General features: G+C 45.9%; 2 protein-coding genes across 2 annotated transcripts; one reads left to right on the forward strand and one right to left on the reverse strand.

Annotated features, from left to right (window-relative positions):
• Nucleotides 1-992: 992 nt before the first annotated feature.
• Nucleotides 993-10,888, forward strand: LOC133114309 (kelch-like protein 11). Its single transcript, XM_061223588.1, has 2 exons — nucleotides 993-1,525; nucleotides 4,891-10,888. Exons 1-2 carry the CDS (start codon nucleotides 1,017-1,019, stop codon nucleotides 6,473-6,475), a joined length of 2,094 nt encoding a protein of 697 aa, XP_061079572.1. The 5' UTR covers nucleotides 993-1,016; the 3' UTR covers nucleotides 6,476-10,888.
• A 558-nt stretch (nucleotides 10,889-11,446) lies between these two features.
• Nucleotides 11,447-21,450, reverse strand: LOC133114312 (kelch-like protein 10). The gene is made up of 5 exons (XM_061223595.1): nucleotides 21,165-21,450; nucleotides 19,092-19,578; nucleotides 16,523-17,098; nucleotides 15,496-15,645; nucleotides 11,447-12,355 (listed from the first exon to the last, which is right to left on the reverse strand). Exons 1-5 carry the CDS (start codon nucleotides 21,296-21,298, stop codon nucleotides 12,041-12,043), a joined length of 1,662 nt encoding a protein of 553 aa, XP_061079579.1. The 5' UTR covers nucleotides 21,299-21,450; the 3' UTR covers nucleotides 11,447-12,040.
• Between the last annotated feature and the right edge of the window lie 493 nt (nucleotides 21,451-21,943).

Genomic DNA, 21,943 nt, shown 5'->3' on the forward strand with positions numbered 1-21,943 from the left:
GATTGCCGCTAGGAATGCAGTCATGCCCTTCAGCTGAGCTCCTCGCAGTAAAGGGTCTTTTTTATCAAGGCCATAGCAGGGACATCGATACAACTGCAAACTGCAGATGACACAGAACGTTCCGTGTCTTCAATTTGATTGAATTATGTTTCACGCGATCTTGTTAATGCAGTTTCGCAACGAGAAGCATGCGAAAGAAAATGTTGAAAAAAAAGTTTTAAAAAATGTTATAATGTTAAATGTTAATCGGAAATCGAATAAGAGTAGAATATAGGCTTATCTAGGCTACCCAAGGTAAAAGGGAGAATACAGAACTGAATAATTAAATCGAAACAAATGTGTGCTTAATCCATTGCAACAGATTGTTTATTCTGAGATTGCACATTCATTGGTGGAGCATTTTCTTGCTTGGTGCGTTTGATTCCCACAAGTGCGGTTAAAACGGCTTCTGGTCAGGTAGTTATTTGTTACAAATTTATAAATCCAGTGGTCTCAAATAGTTTAGTAACCTCGTAAAGTTTTACATTTGCACAGTATGAAAACTTGAATCAAAAATGAATTGATAACAATGTGTTATGTAGCCTATATATAAACCTGAACTTATTATAAATATATTCTTATTCTTATTCATCCTTTCCACATCCCAATGACGCATACCTCTATATTGATTTTATTGTAGCTTTTCATATTACATGAACGTAAACACCCGATAGTACGCGATCATCTGTTATTCAAAATCACAGATTACACAAATCCTGACTCATACATAATAACCACGGCGGGAAACTATGCCGCAAACCAGCAGAAACACTTTTTATTGTAACAAATACACAATACGGGTTACAGAAAAACTATCTGAAATTCAGCAATGTACATTCCAGATATCATTATCAATAGAAACAGACATCAACAGATCTACTCGTTGCTGTGACGTCATAATTCTGTAGTTTCCGAACATAATCTGCGCATGCTCAGTTTAGTCTGCGGTTTGTGTTTATGTATGTGTCTGCGTGTGTATGCTTTCCCGTACAACTTCACTGCGATTTCGGACAGCATCTACCGCCACAATGGCTGCAGCGGCGCCAAATCCAGAAGACTCGAACCGGACTGTTGGTGGCACAGGCACGGCCGGTGCTTTAGCTGCGGACGGAGATTCGGAAGAGGCCGAGGAGTTTACCTCCTCCCCCCACTGCTCGGAGCTGTCTCGCCGGCAGAACGAGCAGAGGAAACAGGGGCTCTTCTGCGACGTTACACTAGCTTTTAGTAGTGGGGCGGCCACCGGGAGTGTGCAGTCATGCGAATTCTCCGCTCATCGCTCAGTTTTGGCGGCGGCCACGGACTACTTCACGCCGCTCCTGGGTGGGCAGTTTTCAGAGTCACTGTCCGGTCGGGTGGACATGAAGGAATGGAGCTCCGAGCTGGGGCCCGATCCAGAAACAGTGGAGAGCGTCATTCAGTACATGTACACAGGAGAAATACGGGTCAGCACCTGCAACGTACACGAAGTGCTGGAGCTCGCAGACCGGTATGGAGTCCAATGTAACCCAGTCTGCGAAGTCTCTGGTCGCATCACTGTCAGCACCACCAGACAGGTCACGCTAGCGTGTAAAATAGGCAATACGATGCTAACATAGCTAACTGTAGGGGACTAGCAGTACTTATGGATTAACTAGTGTGTCAAATGCTAAATGGCTGTTACAGACTTGACAGGTAGCTACAGTCTAGTACGCTGGATGTCTAGTATGGGAGCAACGTAACGTTTGTTAGCGGGCTAATTGTTTAGGTGACGCTGTTAATAAGAGAAGGTTAAGAATGTACTACGCAACATCGTAGCCAACTTTGTATTGTCTTGCGCGCAATTAGGCTAGCGAGCTAGAGCTAACTAGTTGGCATATGTGTAATCAATAACTTAGTTGCTGCATTAACTGAGAAGCTAACAAAAATCTTTCAACTTCCCTTGCTACTCTACCTGTTGCAGTAAATCACTCCTTGGTTATTTGCAGTTGTCGGTAAAACGCAGTCAATTTGATACGTTGCTGTTGTGTGTTTTTGAACTGCTACGAATGGGCGGGGCCAAAGGGGGACGTTCTTGTCACAGTACTTAAACCTGTCAAACCCGTTCTTTCCGGATTTGATTAGTTTAGTTAGCCCCACACAGTTAGCAACAGAACCTTGCACTGACCAGCATTGTACTGACTGATTATGATTATGATAATTTCGTAGCGGTAATGATAAAATCGATTTTGTTCATAATTTTGTGAAAGTAAGCGCATCTTTTTCTTGCCCATACCTTGTGCGTATCATTTATCACATATCGCAATAAAATCCCTTGATCGCGGAAAAAATTATGCCTTAAACGAGCAAGTATACAGTTTAGTTCTATTATAGAGCCCTTCGTGGCAAAGCGATTTTAATTGAACGTCCTTTACTTTATCCTTTAATAAATCCAGTGGTCTCAGATCGTTTAGTAACCTCGTAAAGTTTTAGATTCTGTTCCAGGCCAGGGATTTGCGCAGTATGAAAACCTTAATCAAAAATGTACTGATAACAATGTCTTATGTAGCCTATATATAAATGTGGTGCCCAATGTGAGGCTAAACCATAGACATGCATATTTAACAAGACAGGGACAGTACACCCTCAGCCAACCAACTATATCAACTATAGACCTATAGAAAAATTGCACTTAATTTGCTATTTATGGATGTGATGTTTTTAACTTGTTGAAGAACCTATGCACTTGTAAATCGCTTTGGATTAAGAGCGTCTGCTAAATTACAAGTATGTAAATGTAAATGTAGACCTATTATAAAAATAATGAAATAAAAATTCAAGGCCTTTCCACATCCCAATGACGCATACCTCTATATTGCGTTTATTGTATCTTTTCATATTGCACGAACCTAAACACCCTGCAGTACAAGATCATTTGCTATTCAAAATCACAGATCCTGACACGACACATAGCCTAATGACAACAGCGGGTTACAGATGTACGCTGTGACGTTATAATGTGTGGCATGACGTTTAATTTGCCTTTAGTTTGCATACATACCATTCCAGAGGCCTGGATATAAGACCTTTAGGGGTTTGTGACTACCAACGTCTGTGACTTCAGCTAATCTTTGTATGCAACCATTTGACCATTGTGTCATTTATTTATTATCAATGTGCAGGTGGGTTCAGTACAGTGCAGTTTTATGGCACTATTGGAACAAAAGGAGGAATTAACCTCAGTGAAGCAAGAGAAATCGGAAGCAGGTGTTTCAGAGAAAAGTGTTGTGCAAAACTAGGCTTGCATTCACAAAGTCAAAGGTACTCTCTGATGTTAGGAATTGATGGAAAAAATATGGTTTAAAATGTGATTTTTGATATTAAAACCGTTAACACATTTAAAGCAACATTGCTTTTTTCAGAGAGCAAAGTACACATACTTAAAATACAGTCCCCTCCAAAAGTATTGGAACAGCATGGATAATTCCTTTGTTTTTGCAATACACTGAATACATTTGGAGTATTTGGACATTTGGACATTTCCTGGTATTTACACCTAGGTGTTAAACTACTTGGAACATAGCACTATCACATTTTTAGGTGAGCAAAAGTAATTGGAACAGAGTAATTAAGTAAATGAAAGTAAATAACACTTAATACTTGCTTTTCCAGGCTTGTACTGCAGCCTTTGGTTGTTGTTTGTTTTGGGGGGGGGGGGGGGGGGTTCCTTCAATCTCCTCTTCAGCAGGTGAAATGCATGCGCAACTGGGTTAAGGTCTGCAGCCTGTTGCACCAGTATAACATAAGTTTGATTGCAAGATAGGGTGTAAGGTCCACACTAAAGGTTACATTGCAACCATTTAGTTTAAAACTAAAGTTGCGTTTTTGTTCGGTTGCACAAATAATATTTATGCTATATCTCAGCTAAGTTGACTATTGCTACTCTCTATGTCTTCTTCGAATGGTTTGCGATACCTTCATTCCTGCCCTGTGGAGATTGTTTGTGATGTCACTATGTTAAGGAGTTTTTCTTCACAGGTCTCACAATGTTTCTGTCATCAACTGCTGTTGTTTTCCTTGGTCGACCGGTTCAATGTCTGTTTCTCAGTATGCCAGCAGTTTCTTTCTTTTTGAGGACATTCCAAATTGTTGTACAAGCTATCCCCAATGCTTGTGCAATGGCTTGGATCAATTTCCCCTCTAAGCTTCAAAATGGCTTGATTGTCTCCAATAGACAGCTCTCTGGTCTTCACGTTGGTTTATGTTTTCTAGCACTCTTCACAGGCAAAACCCAAGGCTAAAACCAATAGTAGACATTCAGAACTATTTATTGTTCAACTAATCAATCTAACAGGACACATTTGGGCAACAAGGAACACCTGTCAGTCACATGTTACAATACTTTTGCTCACTTAAGTCTGATACAAAAGATGATATGTTCTAAGTTGTTTAACAAATCTAGATAAAAATACCAGGAAATAAAAACTGAAATTCAGATCTAATGTACATCTTTTGACCTCAAACTCAATTGTCTTTAGTGTATGGCAAAAACAAAGGAATAGACCTTGCTGTTCTAATACTTTTGGAGGGGACTGTACATGTTTGACCCCAGATCTTGGTTGGCACTGCTCCTTATGTTCTGAAATAGGTTCCCCTATGTGGCTAAGGTGCTTGGCTGGGACCTTGGAAGGTTGGTGGTTCAAGCTCCAGTGTAGCCACAATACAGCTGTCGGGCCCTTGAGCAAGGCCCTTAACCCCACATCGCTCCGGGAGGGGATTGGCCCCTGCTTAGTCTAATCAACTTTTAAGTCGCTTTAGATAAAAAGCATCAGCATTGCAAACCGTAATGTAATGTAATCCAACCTATGGAATTGAAACGTGACTCTCCTCCTCCAGGTTCCTGCTGGTGCAGCTGAAGGACTTCTGTGGCGAGTTCCTGAAGAAGAAGCTGAACCTGACCAACTGCGTGGCCGTGCACAGCCTGGCCCACATGTACACGCTGGACCAGCTGGCCCTGCGCGCCGCCGACATGATCCGCCGCAACTTCCACAAGGTCATCCAGGACGAGGAGTTCTACACGCTGCCCTTCCACCTGGTGCGCGACTGGCTGTCGGACGCCGAGGTGACGGTGGACTCTGAGGAGGCGCTCTTCGAGGCCGTGGTCAAGTGGGTGCAGCGGAGCGAGGACGAGCGGGGCCACTACTTCGAGGAGCTGTTCCGCCTCCTGCGCCTGCCCCAGATCAAGCCCACCTACCTGACCCGGGTGGTGAAGACGGAGCGGCTGGTGGCCGCCAGCGAGGCCTGCCTCCGGCTGGTCTCGGAGGCCGTGGAGGGCCACGCCATCCGCTTCGAGAACCTCAAGTCGGCGGACCTGGAGTTCTGGTCCTCGCACCTGGCCTCCTTCCAGCCCCGCTTCGGGCAGAACATGGACGTGATCGTGGTGGTGGGCGGGGTGTCGGAGGGCGGCGACTACCTGAGCGAGTGCGTGGGCTACTTCGTGCGGGAGGACCGCTGGGTCAACCTGCCGCACATCCACAACCACCTGGACGGCCACGCCATCGCCGCCACCGAGTCCCACGTCTACGTGGCGGGCTCCATGGAGCCCGGCTTCGCCAAGACGGTGGAGCGCTACAGCCCCAACCGCAACACCTGGGAGCAGGTGAGCAACCTGACCACGCGCAAGCACTCCTTCGGCCTCACCTGCGTGAAGGACGTCCTGTACAGCATCGGCGGCCACGGCAACTTCAGCCCGGGCTTCAAGGACGTGAGCGTGTACGAGCCCGAGCAGGACAAGTGGCACAACCTGGAGTCGGCCCCCAAGATCCTGCGGGACGTGAAGGCGGTCAGCGTGGAGGACCGCTACGTCTACGTGACGGCCCGCACCCCGGTGGACACGGACAACGAGGACGGGCTCAAGACGGTCACCACCCGCTACGACACGGAGAGCCGCCAGTGGCAGGACGTGGACTCCCTCCCGCTCGTCGACAACTACTGCGCCTTCCAGATGGCCGTGGCCTCCACCAACTTCTTCCACACGGCCTCGTGCTGCCCGCGCAGCTACGCGGTGCGGGACGAGGAGGCGCGGCAGAAGATCAGCGCGCACGCGTCGGACGACATCCTGGACAGCCTCCCGCCGGAGGTGACGAGCGTGGAGGGGGCGGCCGTCTGCTACCTGGACGACGACGTGTTCGTCATCGGCGGCTGGAAGAACAGCGACGACGTGGACAAGCAGTACCGCAAGGAGGCGTACCGCTACTGCGGCGAGCGCAAGCGCTGGACGCTGCTGCCGCCCATGCCCCAGCCGCGCTGCCGGGCCACCGCCTGCCACGTGCGCATCCCCTACCGCTTCCTGTACGGCTGCCAGCGCTACCCCATGCCGCAGAACTTGGCGCGCCAGCGCGACCGCATGCAGCAGATGCAGCAGCTGCATCGCCGCACCCTCACCCTGCGCAGGCAGCTGCAGTCGCAGATCGAGTGCTGAGGGGGGGGGGGCGCGTCTCCGGTCCCTGCCGTAGCTCTCCGTGCCGCCTGTCTGTCGTTTCCCTGGATAGCCTGCCTCTCCCGTTCTGGGTTTTTGTTATTCTCGTCCTCCTTTTGAACGTCTGCGCTGGTATGTCTACCTTAAAACAATGAAGGTTACAGACACAGACACTTGAGAGTGACTGTGGAAATGGATGAATGAAAATACCAAACCCCAGCTTGTTGCTTGTTTCCTCCCAAAAGGCTCAAGACCTGAATACAGCCAACATTCCAAAAAGACGATATGATGAAAAAGCAGAACGGCAGACCAAGGTGCAGGACTTGGATGCTAACTTCCAATTCTAACCAAAAAGTAAAAAGCCTGGTCTGTTGTAAGGTTTGGGATCTTATAGCAGGGTGTCAGCATGAGGTCTGCTAGGCCACCCCCATTGACACAGACACGTATACACACACACACACACACACACACACACACACACACACACAGGCACACACACACACACACACACACACACACACAGGCACACACACACACACACATACTCACACACACAGGCACACACACATACTCACACACACACACACACACACACACACACACAGGCACACATGGCCGACTCCCCCTAGTTCTGTCTCTCCCTTCTTTCCTATCTCTAGACCAGGCCTTGTCTTTTGAAGTTCCCTATGGCCCAATGGTGAATTTGGAATTAGTTTCCTGAAGAGTAGGACTGCAGAAAAATGGGCAGAATGTGGCTCACTTATGCAATTTTCCATGGTTATTCAGAAAATACTGATTTTCAAACCATAAGGCTTTCAGGGACAGAGATTAAGCTTAGTCCTGGACTAAATTAAGTTTTGTATGGAGAATAAACATTCTAAATTGAATTTAGCCTAGCATTTGGCTGGTCTGCGAAACTGGCCCTAAATGTCTCTGGGATCACAAGTATTTGGCTTTACTAATACCCAACTCCTCTGCCTCTGGTTGAGACATTTATGTCCTGAAAATGAGTATTTCCTGATAAATGATGGGGGGGGGGATCCCTGATGGCTGTTGATCTGTGGTCTATAATCATGTACAGTGACCAATGTGAATATGAGGCACAGATGGTGTTGTATATCTCTTTGTACATACTTACATGTATATATGTATATATTTTGTCCTTTTAAGCTTCATGTGACTGGTATTTACCTTGCTGTCGGCAGGACTCTTCATAGCTGGATCTGCTGTGAGCGGCCGCAGATGAATCGAAATGCAGTGAGATGGCAACATTCCATTTCAGATTTGCACAATTTGCCATGAACTGACATTCTGTGTTCCGCAAGGGCGCTTACCAGAGCCTGTGTTCAGTATTGTGATGATCAGACCTGGGTCAAATACCTTTCTGTGCTTGATTTATTTTGTCTGGTGAAATTGAGCCAAAACAAGGGGACCAGGAGGCACGGTTTGCACTTTCTGAGTGGACTTCATAGACCAATACACCAGACAAGCTCAGAAGAAGCAAGAAAAGTATTTGAATCCAAAACAATTATGTCTTTGACCCAGGTCTGGTGCTGATGGTCTGAGCTGAGCTCCAGACAACACTTAGAGGCGCTTATTGTAGCTGCAGCGTAAAGGCTGTCGTTTGTTCCTTTGGTAGCTAATGAATGGCAACATAATGGCTGCTTATATTGTTGCTCAGCTTGATTTAAAACCTCACTAATTTCCTGTGCGTTAGCGAGTTATACAGTCAGTTGAAGGCAGCTTTCCGTACATTCCTTGAAAGAATGGAGCAGATGAAACTACCCCCCCCTCTTTTTTTTTTTTTTGCACTTAATGCATCTAATGTCTTATGCCAGAGGTCAACAAAAGGCACCGTTGTGCATCCCTAGCCCTTATCTTAGTCCTTAGTCCACAGAATAAATGGCAAAATCCATTTGTTAATGCGAGTGGACGTCTGAATGTCTGCTCATGTGCAGAAGTGGCTGCTCGTGGAGGTGGCTACTCGTCAAGGTGGCTGCTCGTCGAGGTCGCAGGCTCCTGCCCAAAGACTGTGGATATGTGCATTTGGCCTGGAACAGTGGAACAAGTTAAAGTGGAGTTAAAGTGGAGCACCAGACAGGTCTAGAAGTGTTCAGACATGTACTGCAGAGAGGAAGACAGAGAGGCAGACAAGCCTTTTGAGTGAGCAGGCTGCTCTTTTTTTCATAATTATTCATTTAATAATTTGTTATTTAGCCTACACTTTTATCCAGAGTGACTTACAGTTGATTAGACTAAGCAGGGGACAATCCCCCCAGGAGCTAAGGAGAGGGTTAAGGAAGGGCCTTGCTTAAGGGCCCTGTTGCTGTGTGCATCCTATCATGGCTACACCGGGCCTTGAACCACCAAACATCCGGGACCTAGTCATGTACGTTAGCCGCTAGTCTACCGGCTGCCTCTTCACTGTTACTCTGTCACACACGGAGTCCCAAATTAATGCCAAGCAGGAATGGCATTTAGGTTTAGGAACCTCCTGGAATTTGCTCACATTGAGTAGAGGCTTAAACCTAAGTTTGAACTAACTAGATCCTTACCTTCTGTATATGATTTGTGGTTATACTCTGAAAGCTTACTTGTACACATTCCACTATAGCAAGTTTGAACCAACAAACAACATGGTTTAGGCTGACGTGCTGTGTTTGTAATGCTACTTACTAATTACTGCATTAATACTTAATTCTCAATTTAGCTGAAGTAGACTGGGGTGTGGAATCAATCACCTTTAGGTCTCGAGCCGAGTATCCTTCATTCAGAACATCCTATGTTGGAATGCCGAGACATTCCTCATTTTCTATATCACCATATACATTCCTCATACCAAATCTCAGTACTTTGGCCATGGATACTCTAATCTGAGGTGCATTCAAGATAGCAAACGTTAGCTAAAGTTCGCAAACATATTACAACTTTTTTCTGTTCGCCACGAACATTAGCTAACTATTTGAAAAGGTAGTGTGTTGCTAACAGGTGAGACACGGTGAGAACAAAAGTTGACAATTATTTGGTTATAATACACTTTAATCAATGTAATATTTGTTCTTACCTTAAAAAATAAATCACAGAGAAGCAATGAATCAGCTAGCTGGCATTATTCAATTTGAGTCACAGCCATTTGTATTAAAAATTCCTTTGTGGTAAACTAAATGGAATGTTCATTTGAAATCATTCAACAGCAACGTTCGCGGTCTTGAATGCACCTCTGGTCCTGACGCCCATTAGTGCTGCTGGTGTTCTTTTCCATCTGATTACAGTTAATTGATTAATGTCACAGATTGGCCAGAGATTAGATTGGAGTACCTCTGATGATAAAGCAGAGCAGAATATGTCACTTGTCTACATTTCTCATTCAGTGCATTAAAACTGCCTGCAGCCATGGCATGTGTCCACAAGGGGATTTTGGAGATTAAAAACGACCGGCTTTGTTTTTGGCAAGGTCCGTAATGGCCTTGAATCCCATTTCAGTAAATTTGCGCTGCCAGTTAATTTAGTTTGGACACTTTGTTCAATGGGCAGAACAGTCAGGAGGGCATTGTGAATAAAGTAGATACATTTTTCTCCCTTTGATTCTAGAAGTGTCTTACAATCAGTATTTAAGCTCGATTTAAAAAAGAAAGCAGAAATGTTGTCCCCAGACCAGTCTGTAGGGAATTGCTGTCGTAAATTAATTGGCTTTATTTCTTGATGCCGCACGTCTTACAATCATTATTTAACCAAGGGATCAGAAAGAAAGCCAAGTGGCCTTCGCCCCTGAAGAAGAGGACAGTGTTGTAAGGCCTACATTTGTAAAGTGTGATTCAAGCACCAACAATGTTAAATGAAGGCGAAAACGTTTGAAGGACAAGGTTTTCTTTTTGGCTATCGGGAGCGAGGGACACTGCCTCTGCTCTGGCCACATTTCCTTTATGTTACTTCACTCGCATTTAGCCAATGCCTGTACCGAGAGGCACTCACTGTGCAAAAGCAAGTGCAGAGAACAGGGATCAAAAGGCAGTCATTTCCCACGAGGGGGGGAAAGTATAGTCCCAAGAGACGGGAATGGGAAAAGGCGCAACTCGCCAACAGCCAGACTGAACAGTAAACTAGGTTAAGCAAACAAGAGCTTAACGACTTCCGGAATGAGCTCCCAACTACATGAAATGCACAGCAGCAGATGCATCGCTCCGGGTCGCTGTCGGGTTGCATGTCGCTGTCGTTTGGCTTACGTCGGCCGTTGTACTGCCGGGATTAGCAGCTCCGCTGTTCCGCACAGTCCCAAGGTATGCATACTCAGAGCAGCTGCTCGAGCTCTGATCCCTGCGCTTTTGTCCTTGGACAGACTTTTCTTTGCATGAGTCTGCCGTCATCGGGAATATAGGCTGTAATTCCTGTCACTTGCAATAAATTTTTACATAATTATATTGTTGATGATCTCGTCTCTTCTTGCATTTTGAAATGAACACACTCGAAATGGAAGCGTTCCCAACATGGATGAGGTGGTGTTGATCAGGGATGAAAGTTTCACAGATACCTGTTTCGGAGCTCAGGAGCACTGAAAATGAGTTTGATACAAAAATAAAATAAAATAAATAAGATCCGACTGTCAAAGGTAAGACTTGCTTAATGCTTTGTTTGTGGCATGGCTGCTTCTGGAGTGGGCTTCATAAAACACAACAAATAAGAAACATACAATCTGCATGAATATCATGATTAGCGCCAGTGAGCTTTGAAATGGGAAAATGTGTATCCCCAGAGCTTGAATCCTCAATTTAATTTAATTTACATTACCGTACTGCATTGGTGCCACCTTATGCCCAATATGAACAGAATTGCCAATGGTAAGACATCATACTTATGTATGAGCCAGGGAAACGCTGAAACCGGCAGATACCTTATTAGCACAGGTTTTAAAGAGGGGCCAGGGCACGCAAGAACATTGATATTTATTAACTTTGTGTTCAACTTGTACCCCCAACAAACACATATACACCCCAAAGATACACCCCCATTGTATTCGGTAAATTCTGATTGTATTCAGCTGCACTCACTCCCTATCCACACATTTGAAGGCACGTCTACATGATATTGAGACAAGCAAAGGCTTCACACATAATTTCTGCCAATGAATGCAGTGGGGGGCGGGACCTAATGGCTCCAGCAGGTTGTGGTTAGTGGTCGATGTTGTTCAGGTCGGGTGATGTGGATCTACAGGGGTCCTCGAGGGGCGGCGTAGTGGTTGATGTTGGTCAGGTTGGGTGATGTGGATCTACAGGGGTCCTCGAGGGGCGGCGTAGTGGTTGATGTTGGTCAGGTTGGGTGATGTGGATCTACAGGGGTCCTCGAGGGGCGGCGTAGTGGTTGATGTTGTTCAGGTCGGGTGATGTGGATCTACAGGGATCCTCAAGGGGCGGCGTAGTGGTTGATGTTGTTCAGGTCGGGTGATGAGGCTGTACAGGGATCCTCAAGGGGCGGCGTAGTGGTCGATATTGTTCAGGTCGGGTGATGTGGATCTACAGGGGTCCTCGAGGGGCGGCGTAGTGGTTGATGTTGTTCAGGTCGGGTGATGTGGATCTACAGGGGTCCTCGAGGGGCGGCGTAGTGGTTGATGTTGTTCAGGTCGGGCACGGTACAGCAGCTCAGCGCGCTGCGGTAGAAGTTCATGTTCTGGATGGTGGTCCACTCGGCCGCACTCCCGTCGTAGCACTCCGCGTTGACGGTGGTGGTGAAGCCGTTGAAGCCGCCCACCACAAACAGCCGGTTGTCCATCACCTCGATGGCGAAGTTGCTGCGGGCGGTGAGCATCTCCGGGACGCTGCGCCAGGAGTTGGTCTGTGGGCTGTAGGCGTCGACGCTGCGCAGACGGTTCACCCCGTCGAAGCCTCCCACCTGCGAGAAGTCAAAAGACATGCTTCAACAGGTACGGGCCGAAGCGGCAAATCAATAAATCGCTGTCCCATACATCAGCGATACTCGGGTCTGTCCCGGTGTGGGCGCAGGCTTTTGTTCCAGCCGAGCAGTTACACACCTGATTTTACTAATCGACCATTCGCTCTTTGTTCAGGACCTTGATTCGTAGAATCAGGTGTACAGTACAGTATCTGGGTGTCAAATCCGTGAAATATGCTGCAAATCTGAATCATTGAAAGGCAACAAGAATATAGGTGTGCATAGGTGTGCAAGTTAGTATTTATGTACATGTACAGTCCCTTCCAAAATTATTGGAACAGCAAAGCCAATTCCTTTATTTTTGCAATACACTATACATTTGGGGTTGAGATTAAAAAAATGAACACGAGTCAAGAGTTCAGACTTTCAGCTTTTATTTCCTGGCATTTACACCAAGATGTGTTAAACTACTTATAGCACCTTTGGCACCTTTGAGTATTTAAGTAAATGAAAGTAAATAACACTTAATATTTGGTAGCATATCCCTTGCTTGCAATAACTGCATCAAGTCTGCGACCCATTGACATCACCAAACTGTTGCATTCTTCTTTTGTGGTGCTTTTCCAGGCTGTTACTGCCGCCTCTTTCAGTTGTTGTTTGTTTCGGGGGGGCTTTCCCTTCAATCTCCTCTTCAGGAGGTGAAATGCATGCTCAATTGGGTTAAGGTCTGGTCATTGACTTGGCCAGTCTAAAACCTTCCACTTTTTCTCCCTAATGAAGTCCTTTATTGTGTTGGCAGTGTGTTCTGGGTCACTGTCTGGCTCTTCCCGAGTGGTTTGGATGCATTTTTCTGTAAGTTGGCAGAAAGAATGTTTTTGTAGACTTCTGAACTCATCCTGCTGCTAACATCACGAGTTACATCAACAATAAACATTAATGAGCCCACTCCAGAAGCCGCCATACAAGCCCAAGCCATGACACTTCCTCCACCGTGCTTCAGAGATGAGCTTGTATGTTTTGGATCATGAGCAGATCCCTTCTTTCTCCACACTTTGGCTTTTACATGACATTGGTAGAGGTTAATCTTGGTCTCATCAGTCCAAAAAACTGTACTTTTGTGGCTCATCTCTGTACTTATGAGATTCTTACTACTGATGAGTGGTTTGCATATTGTGGTATAGCTTCTATATTGCTGCTCTCTAAGTCTTCTTCAAAAGGTTGATTGTGATACCTTTACCCCTGCCCTGTAGAGAGTGCTCGTAATGTTACTGACTGATATTTTGTGGTTTTTCTTCACAGGTCTCACAATGTTTCTGTCATCAACTGCTGTTGTTTTCCTTGGTCGACCAGTTCAATGTCTGTAGCTCAGTACGCCAGTGGTTTCTTTCTTTTTCAGGACATTCCAAGTTGTTGTACAAGCTATCCCCAATGCTTGTGCAATGGCTCTGATTAATCTTATTTCCTAAGCTTCAAAATGGCTTGGTTTTCTCACAAAAACATCCCTTTGGTCTTCATTTTGGTTATCTGTCCTAACAAAAATGCAGTCTTCACAGGCAAAATATTCAGTAGACATTCAGGACAATTTAATCAATATAACAGGACACATCTGGGCAACAAGAAACACCTGTCAGTCACATGTTCCAATATTTTTGCTCACCCAAAAATTGGGTGGTCCGATACAAAAGGTTTCTAAGTTGTTCTAAGTTGAACAAATCTAGATAAAAATACCAGGAAATGAAATCTGAATTTTTTTAACCAATTGTCAATTGTCTTCAGTGTATAGCAAAAACAAAGGATTTGACCTTTCTGTTCCAATACTTTTGGAGGGGACTGTATGTGCAAAGGTGTGAGAGCAAATTAGAGATTAATTTAGTCTGACAAGAAATGAAGACCCATTTTTGGTTTATTCAGTTTCAGGTTAAAAATTAATTTCCAGTATCACTTTTCTTTTAGTGAAAATTTGAAACGGGTCAATTTGACCCGAATACCTGAGTACTTTATTAGACTTATTTCTTTGACTTATTGGTCTTCTTCTACTTAAAGGAGTAACATGGTGGTTGGTCACACTTGCAATTTGCACGAGGGCATTGAAGAAACACAATGAAAGTATTAAATATGTCCATTCTTTGGTTTCGGAGAAGTAAGCGTTTTAATTTATCATCCTATTTTCAACCGATTGAGATTGAATTTTCACACGAGGATAACCACTCCCCTTATCCCTCTCCTATAACTTGTGACCCATAGTTTGCGCCATTGGCCTCCTGGCAAGACAATGGAAATAGTTGACTAACGTTAAGTTCACTTAAATTAGAGGGCCTTTTAAGGACTATTAGACTATTTATGGTTATATTCATTTAGCTAGCTAGCTAATGTTAGCTTTCATAAGGATGTTATAGTTGGGCTTTAATCTGAACTTGGCTAGCTAGCTAGCAAAAATTATGATTGGAGAAGTCAGCATCCTTACCTTAGCTATTGATATATTGATATACTAAGTTAGCTAGTTTGAATGAGCGTGTATCATGGAGGTAGCTATGGTAACAAACAATAATGTGTGGAAAGTGGGAGCACAGAGAACTTTAGGCTTAGAAGAACAACTGGCAAGTGTCATATTTAACCACCATGTTACTCCTTTAGGAGGTTTGATGTGTTGCGTGTTCAGAGATGCTCTTCCGCATACCACCGTTGTAATGTGTGGTTATTGGTGTTACTGTCACCTTCCTGTTAGCTTTGACCAGTCTGGACATTCTCCTCCAACGTTTCTCATTGACAAGACGCTTCTGTCTGCAGAACTGCTGCTCACTGGATTTTTATTTTATTTTTTTGCACCATTCTTTTCAAACTCTAGAGGCTTTCACGTGTGCATGAAAATCCCAGGAGATCAGCAGTTTCTGAAATACTCAAAGCACTCTGTCTACCACCAACAATCATTCCACAGTCAAAGTCACTTAGATCTAATTTTTTCCCACATTCTTATGGTTGATGTGAACATTAACTGAAGCTCCTGACCCGTATCTACATGACTATATGCATTGCACTGCTGCCGCACAATTGGCTGCTTAGATTATCGCATGAATAAGTAGGTGTAACAAAGTAAAAATGCTCCCAATAAAGTGACCGGTGAGTGTATGCTGAACACTCACCACAAAGACCTCTCCAGCGTAAGCAGTGACTCCAACCCCACTGCGGCGAATGTTCATGGGGGTGATCATGGTCCACTGGTTGGTCTGGGGACTGTAATACTCTGCAGTTAAGAGGCAGTCATCCCCATCAAAACCCCCACAGATGTACACCTGTAATACAACAGACAAAGTAGTAGTTTACTAAACCAGAGACAGGCATTATTTACCTGAGATTTTCACAAATAAATAAACGTTAGAAATTAGCTTGACAATGATTTGCAGCCTTGCCGTGACAGTGAAGTAATATAGCAGAAATGTAAGGAAGAGTAAAGTGTTCAAAAATTGTCAATAAAGAGAACTGCATGAAAACCTGACATGGTTCTTATATGAAATTGTCTTGCATTCAAATGAATAAATAATCTGTGCTTGACTGACCTTGCCTCGTGTGAGTGAGCCAACTATGAGGACCAGAAGGCGGGCTTTTTACTTTTTGAGAGTATTTCATAGGTTCCAGAAAAGAATCTGAATCCAAAACAACGAGGTCGTATTTGACCCAGGTCTGATGAAAAAACCCGTAATTGTACTGCATGCCTTTCTATCGTGGCATAATATTCCATCCATACATCCATTATCTTAACCCACTTATCCTGAACAGGGTCGCAGGGGGCTGGAGCCTATCCCAGCATACATTGGGCGAAAGGCAGGAATACACCCTGGACAGGTCGCCAGTCCATCGCAGGGCACACACACCATTCACTCACACACTCAGACCCACGGGCAATTTAGACTCTCCAATCAGCCTAACATGCATGTCTTTGGACTGTGGGAGGAAACCGGAGTACCCGGAGGAAACCCACACGAACACGAGGAAAACATGCAAACTCCACACAGAGAGGCCCGGGATTCGAACCCAGGACCTCCTTGCTGTGAGGCGGCAGTGCTACCCACTGCACCATCCGTGCCGCCCTGGCATAATATTGCAATTTAAAAATACACCTGGATATAATAATTTCACCTCACTTGCCGGCCCCTCTCCCGTTTGGCCCACCTTGCCGTGCAGCGTGGTAGCGCTAGCGTCGCTCCTCAGCTCGTTCATGGGCGGGAGGAGGCTCCACTGGTTGGCCTCGGGCGCGTATCTCTCCGCGGAGTCGAGGCGCACGTACCCGTCGAAGCCGCCCATGGCGTAGACGTGGCCGTCCAGCACGGCCACGCTCACGAAACAGCGGCGGCAGTGCATGGGCGCGGCCTCGTGCCAGGCCCGGGCCAGCGGGTCGAACCTGCGCACGCCGTTGAAGTAGTCCGTGCTGTCGCGGCCCCCGATGCAGTAGATGAAGCCCTGCAGGTAGACCGTGCCGTGGTAGGCGCGGGGGTTCTCGTATTGGGACACCCTGACCCAGTAGTCGGCCCGGACGTCGTAGGACTCCACGGCGTTGGTGGGGTTGCCCCCGCTCCAGCCGCCGATGGCCAGCAGGACGGCAGAGGGCAGGCGGGGCCTCCATGGCGTGCCCCTGGGCTGTTGCATGACGTGGCGGATGAGGAGCTTGCACTCGTCGCTGTCCTTCACCAGGGGGTTGGTCTTCAGGCTGTTCAAGACGAAGTCCGTACTCATCAAGCCAATCCGCATCTGGGAACACAGGCAGGAGGAGAGAGAGCTGTGTGTGAGAGCTGACTGGACTTCAGCCAGGGTACAGATGACCAAAGTCTGATCCCCCTAGTTCAGGGGTGTCAAACTGAATCCCCAGGGGGCCGCAGTGTCTGCGGGTTTTTGTGGTTTCCTTTCAATCAGCTGCCAATTAAGGCCAATTAAGGCCTTGAGAACAAGGCGTGTGTTTAACCAATCAGTGACTTGAATGAACCCAGAACACCCCAAAAACCAGCAGACACTACGGCCCTCCAGGACTGGAGTTTGACACCTGTGCAATAGTTCAACCCCTGTGAAGGAAGTGAAAACAACTGGTCTTAATTATTTAACTTCTGGTCTTAATTATTTAATTGAATCATATCTGACATATCATCAGTACCGGCTACAGCTGCAGACTGCAAGTGTATCCTAATGATTTTACTGTGCTCAAGTACAGGCTTGAACCAGGGTGATTTATAGAGCTGTCAGCAAATTAAAAGCAAGGCAATTGGTTGGAACCAAAACCATTACGAAGACTAGCCCTCAAGGACAGGAGTTCTTGTGCACCCCTGGGTTAGGGGGTTCTAAAATCTTTACATAAACTACAGTGCGTCGTCTTCATGGCCTGGCAAATATTCAATTGTTTTCTTAAACACGGTCTTAAGTAAACTTGGACTACAATTTCAAAGACCACGACAGTGGGTCATACCATTTCTTTACCTTTGAGATTGCCTGAGTGTGCTTGTCATTACATTAGCATATTCATTGTTAAGAGAGAAGGTACAGTAGGGTTCAAATTACAGTGGAGTCTGTGGAGGGGAGCTCAGCCAGCCCAAAATACCTGAAGCCCCTGGTCTGCAACATTACAGACTTTAACCATTCAGTAAGATTCAACTCTATACTCAAATTATAGTACAACTATTTTACCCCATATTTTCTCCCAAGTCCAAATGATGTGTTTTTGTTCATCATTGTGGCCTCATCTGTCAATTTTGGGTAGTGCAAATAAGCTACAGAAAACATGATGGCAAGCCCCTGCTTCTTTTCATTACACAGTCCAACGCTTCATTTCACATTGGCTGTGTCTGAAACCGCTTACTTTCTTACTATTGCATATGTAAATTGAGTACACTTGGTGAAAAAGTTATCAAATAGGCAAATCTGTACTTGGCTGTAGGTGGACCTTCCAGTAAGACAATGACCAAGAGCATACCTCAAAATCCACACAGTAATGGTTCCGTGACAACAAAATCTATGTTCTGCAATGACCATCTCAGGCACCAGACCTCAATCCAATGAAAAACCTGTGGGCTGCACTGAAGAGGGTAGTTGATATGCACAAATGTGAAGGATGTGAAGGATCTTGCAAGGATCAGCATAGTGGAATGGTCCAAAATCCCTCGAAATATATCCCTTAACCTTGTCAAACATTACAGAAAAGACTCCATGCTGTTATGCTTGTCAGAGGTGGATGCACCAAGTACTAAACTAGACGTGCCAAAAATGATAGAACCTCTATTGTGCATTAATATAAATAAGCAGTATGATCAGTAGACAATACATATTTTGACTGTTTCAGACATGGCATTAAAGTTACAAGTGGACACTTCAGTCTAGCTTGAGCAAGAAGACCATGGGCTCCCTAATGACCAGAGGGGATCGTTGCTGATTGAAGAAAAATTGATTCCTACAATCAGCACTGGTACTCTCTGGATACAATATAGCATATAATACAGTGGGGCCATTCACACAGTCTGACATTTCCATCTGTGCCTGCCAGTTGTACACATTTTCACATTGTGCACAATTCTATCAGATCTTTCACAACTTTGGCTCTGGATCCCTGCAATGTAACATTCCATAGAACGCACACAGCAATGTGCCTTGAATGGGGTATCAAATATTTACAGATTACAGAAGAATTCAGCATAAGTCTTGGCCGGCTTTTCATAACTCCCTAAAAGGTGATAAGGAGCTTGGTTCTGTCTCGGGTTACCTTGTGCAACAGCACGGAGACGGAGGACTTGCGCTCCGAGGGCAGGTGCCCGATCCACCGAAGCGCCAGGTCAAACAGCACTTCCTCCTGCGTGACGTCGAGCAGGTCCTGCTCCAGGAGGTGGCCGAGCTGGGCCAGCGACAGCCCCAGGAACTCCTCGGAGGTGCGTCCCACCTCCTCGAAGTGGCGCAGGATGAAGTGGTAGGCCCGCTGCCGTAGCTCCGGGCAGAAGTAGACCTCCATCAGCCTCCAGATGCCGATGCAGTTCTGCGGGCAGAGCTGAGTCCGCAGGAAGTCGCAGCAGGCTTGCACGATGCCCATGATGCAGAACTGGTCGGCCGCGGTCAGGAGGCCTTCCACGTTGTCCTTGGCGATCGGTACGGTTTGTGTGTAGGCGTAGTCAATGATGAGCTTCATCATATCAGGTGACACCCCGGGAATAGTGTACACCTCCTTGCCTGTGTTCCAGCTGCCGGTGAACAGGGTGCTGTAAAAGGACAATGGAGACATTACATTACATTACATTAATGGCATTTGGCAGACCCTCTTATGCAGAGTGACGTACAGTTGATTAGACTGAGCAGGAGACAATCCCCCCCTGGAGCAATGCAGGGTAAGGGCCTTGCTCAAGGGCTCAACGGCTGTGCAGATCTTATACACTGGGGATCGAACCACCAACCTTGCGGGTCCCTGTCATTTATTTCCTTTTACGGAAAGGGCTCCTTCGACTGCCCTCAAATTGAAAACAGAATTTAGACAACAGTATTTTCATACACATGACTTCGCAGTTGCGGCACGGATGGTGCAGTGGGTAGCACTGCCGCCTCACAGCAAGGAGGTCCTGGGTTCGAATCCCTGTCGGCCGGGGCCTCTCTGTGCGGAGTTTGCATGTTCTCCCCGTGTCTGCGTGGGTTTCCTCCGGGAACTCCGGTTTCCTCCCACAGTCCAAAGACATGCAGGTTAGGCTGATTGGAGAGTCTAAATTGCCCATAGGTGTGAATGTGTGCCCTGCGATGGACTGGCGACCTGTCCAGGGTGTATTCCTGCCTTTTGCCCAATGTATGCTGGGATAGGCTCCAGCCCCCCTGCGACCCTGTTCAGGATAAGCGGGTTAAGATAATGGATGGATGGATGGATGACTTCACAGTTACCAGAAGTTAACATGTTAGAGGAAGGTAGCTGTATTAATCCTAATATGTAAGTTGCTTGAAGCTGAATGTCTGCATTGTAGGCTTCTCTGATTGAAGGAGATACGATATAAACTCCATATATGACTTCTTTATATTGTATTACATAGTGGATTATGTAACACGTTAATGATTCAGAGGTACATATAAAATAAATGTATGTTTGGTGCTCCAACATATATACTAAAATCCCTTGAAAAATATACTTTTCTTTCAGTGGGACACCTAACAAACATTTTATATGTAGGTTATTGACACAAAGATGAACACCTCCTTCCATCCTTCCATCCATCCATCCATCCATCCATCCATTATCTGAACCCGCTTATCCTGATCAGGATCGCAGGGGGGCTGGAGCCTATCCCAGCATACATTGGGCGAAAGGCAGGAATACACCCTGGACAGGTCGCCAGTCCATCGCAGGGCACACGCACCATTCACTCACACACTCACACACTCACACACTTACACACTCACACACTCACACACTTACACACTCACACACTCACACACTCACACACTTACACACTCACACCTACGGGCAATTTAGACTCTCCAATCAGCCTAACCTGCATGTCTTTGGACTGTGGGAGGAAACCGGAGTACCCGGAGGAAACCCACGCAGACACGGGGAGAACATGCAAACTCCGCACAGAGAGGCCCCGGCCGACGGGGATTCGAACCCAGGACCTCCTTGCTGTGAGGCGGCAGTGCTACCCACTGCACCATCCGTGCCGCCATGAACACCTCCTTCTTTCTCAAAATAATTATCTTTACTGTGATACATAGCCTGCCTTACTCACGGACCTAAGGACGAAATGTCTGCCTTCCTATAGCCATCATAACCTTCCCAAAAGAAATTCATACCCAACGTGAGTTCACTTACCGAAAGTAGGAACTGCAGGCACAGAGAATAATCTTGTGGGCTTTGAACTCGACTCCATTCACTAAGACGACCACGTCACAAAATGTACCCTCCTGTCGCAACTTGTTAAAGTGGGCGATGTCTGTTTGCTCCATCCTTACCTCTGAAATGTCACTTACTTAATGGAGGTACAGTCTGCCTAATTTCGTTTCAGAAACACGCGGACATTCTACATTATTATGGGGACATCAAGGGCAGTCCCCGACTTTTGTACCATATCCAATTGATGGCCTTAATCATACTTCTCTGACGTTCGAACATGTTGCCTTATTACATCACGGTACAACAATGGGAATAGGAAATGTTATGGTAACCGTAGCCGTCCGAAGCAACATTTTAACTAAATTAGGAAATTAACAGCGTGAGCATTTAAAAAAAGGCCTAAAATTAATAAATAAATAACGGATACATTTTTTTTAAATGTATTAATTTGTTGTTTGTTTTGTCATTTTGACTTAACTCCTATGAACTGGCATATGAACTACAGTTTTCCAACGGATTTAGGCCAAGGTTTTAGGAAAGAGAACCCCCATTTGAGCTATGAATGAATTCTTAATTTAGTAGAAGTAGAAGTAAAATGAAGTAGATAGGTAAAGAAACCAACGTGGTAACAATTGCGAGATTTTGTCGTTTCTCAACTGACTAAAAAAACAAGTGGAGTGCATCGTGCGCCTGCTCAATGAAACGAGGTGGAACTTTTCTTCTGTGGTCGTGACAGGGACCATATGACGGATAAGGAT

This window comes from Conger conger, chromosome 16 (assembly GCF_963514075.1).
Source record: "Conger conger chromosome 16, fConCon1.1, whole genome shotgun sequence".
NCBI lineage: Eukaryota > Metazoa > Chordata > Actinopteri > Anguilliformes > Congridae > Conger > Conger conger.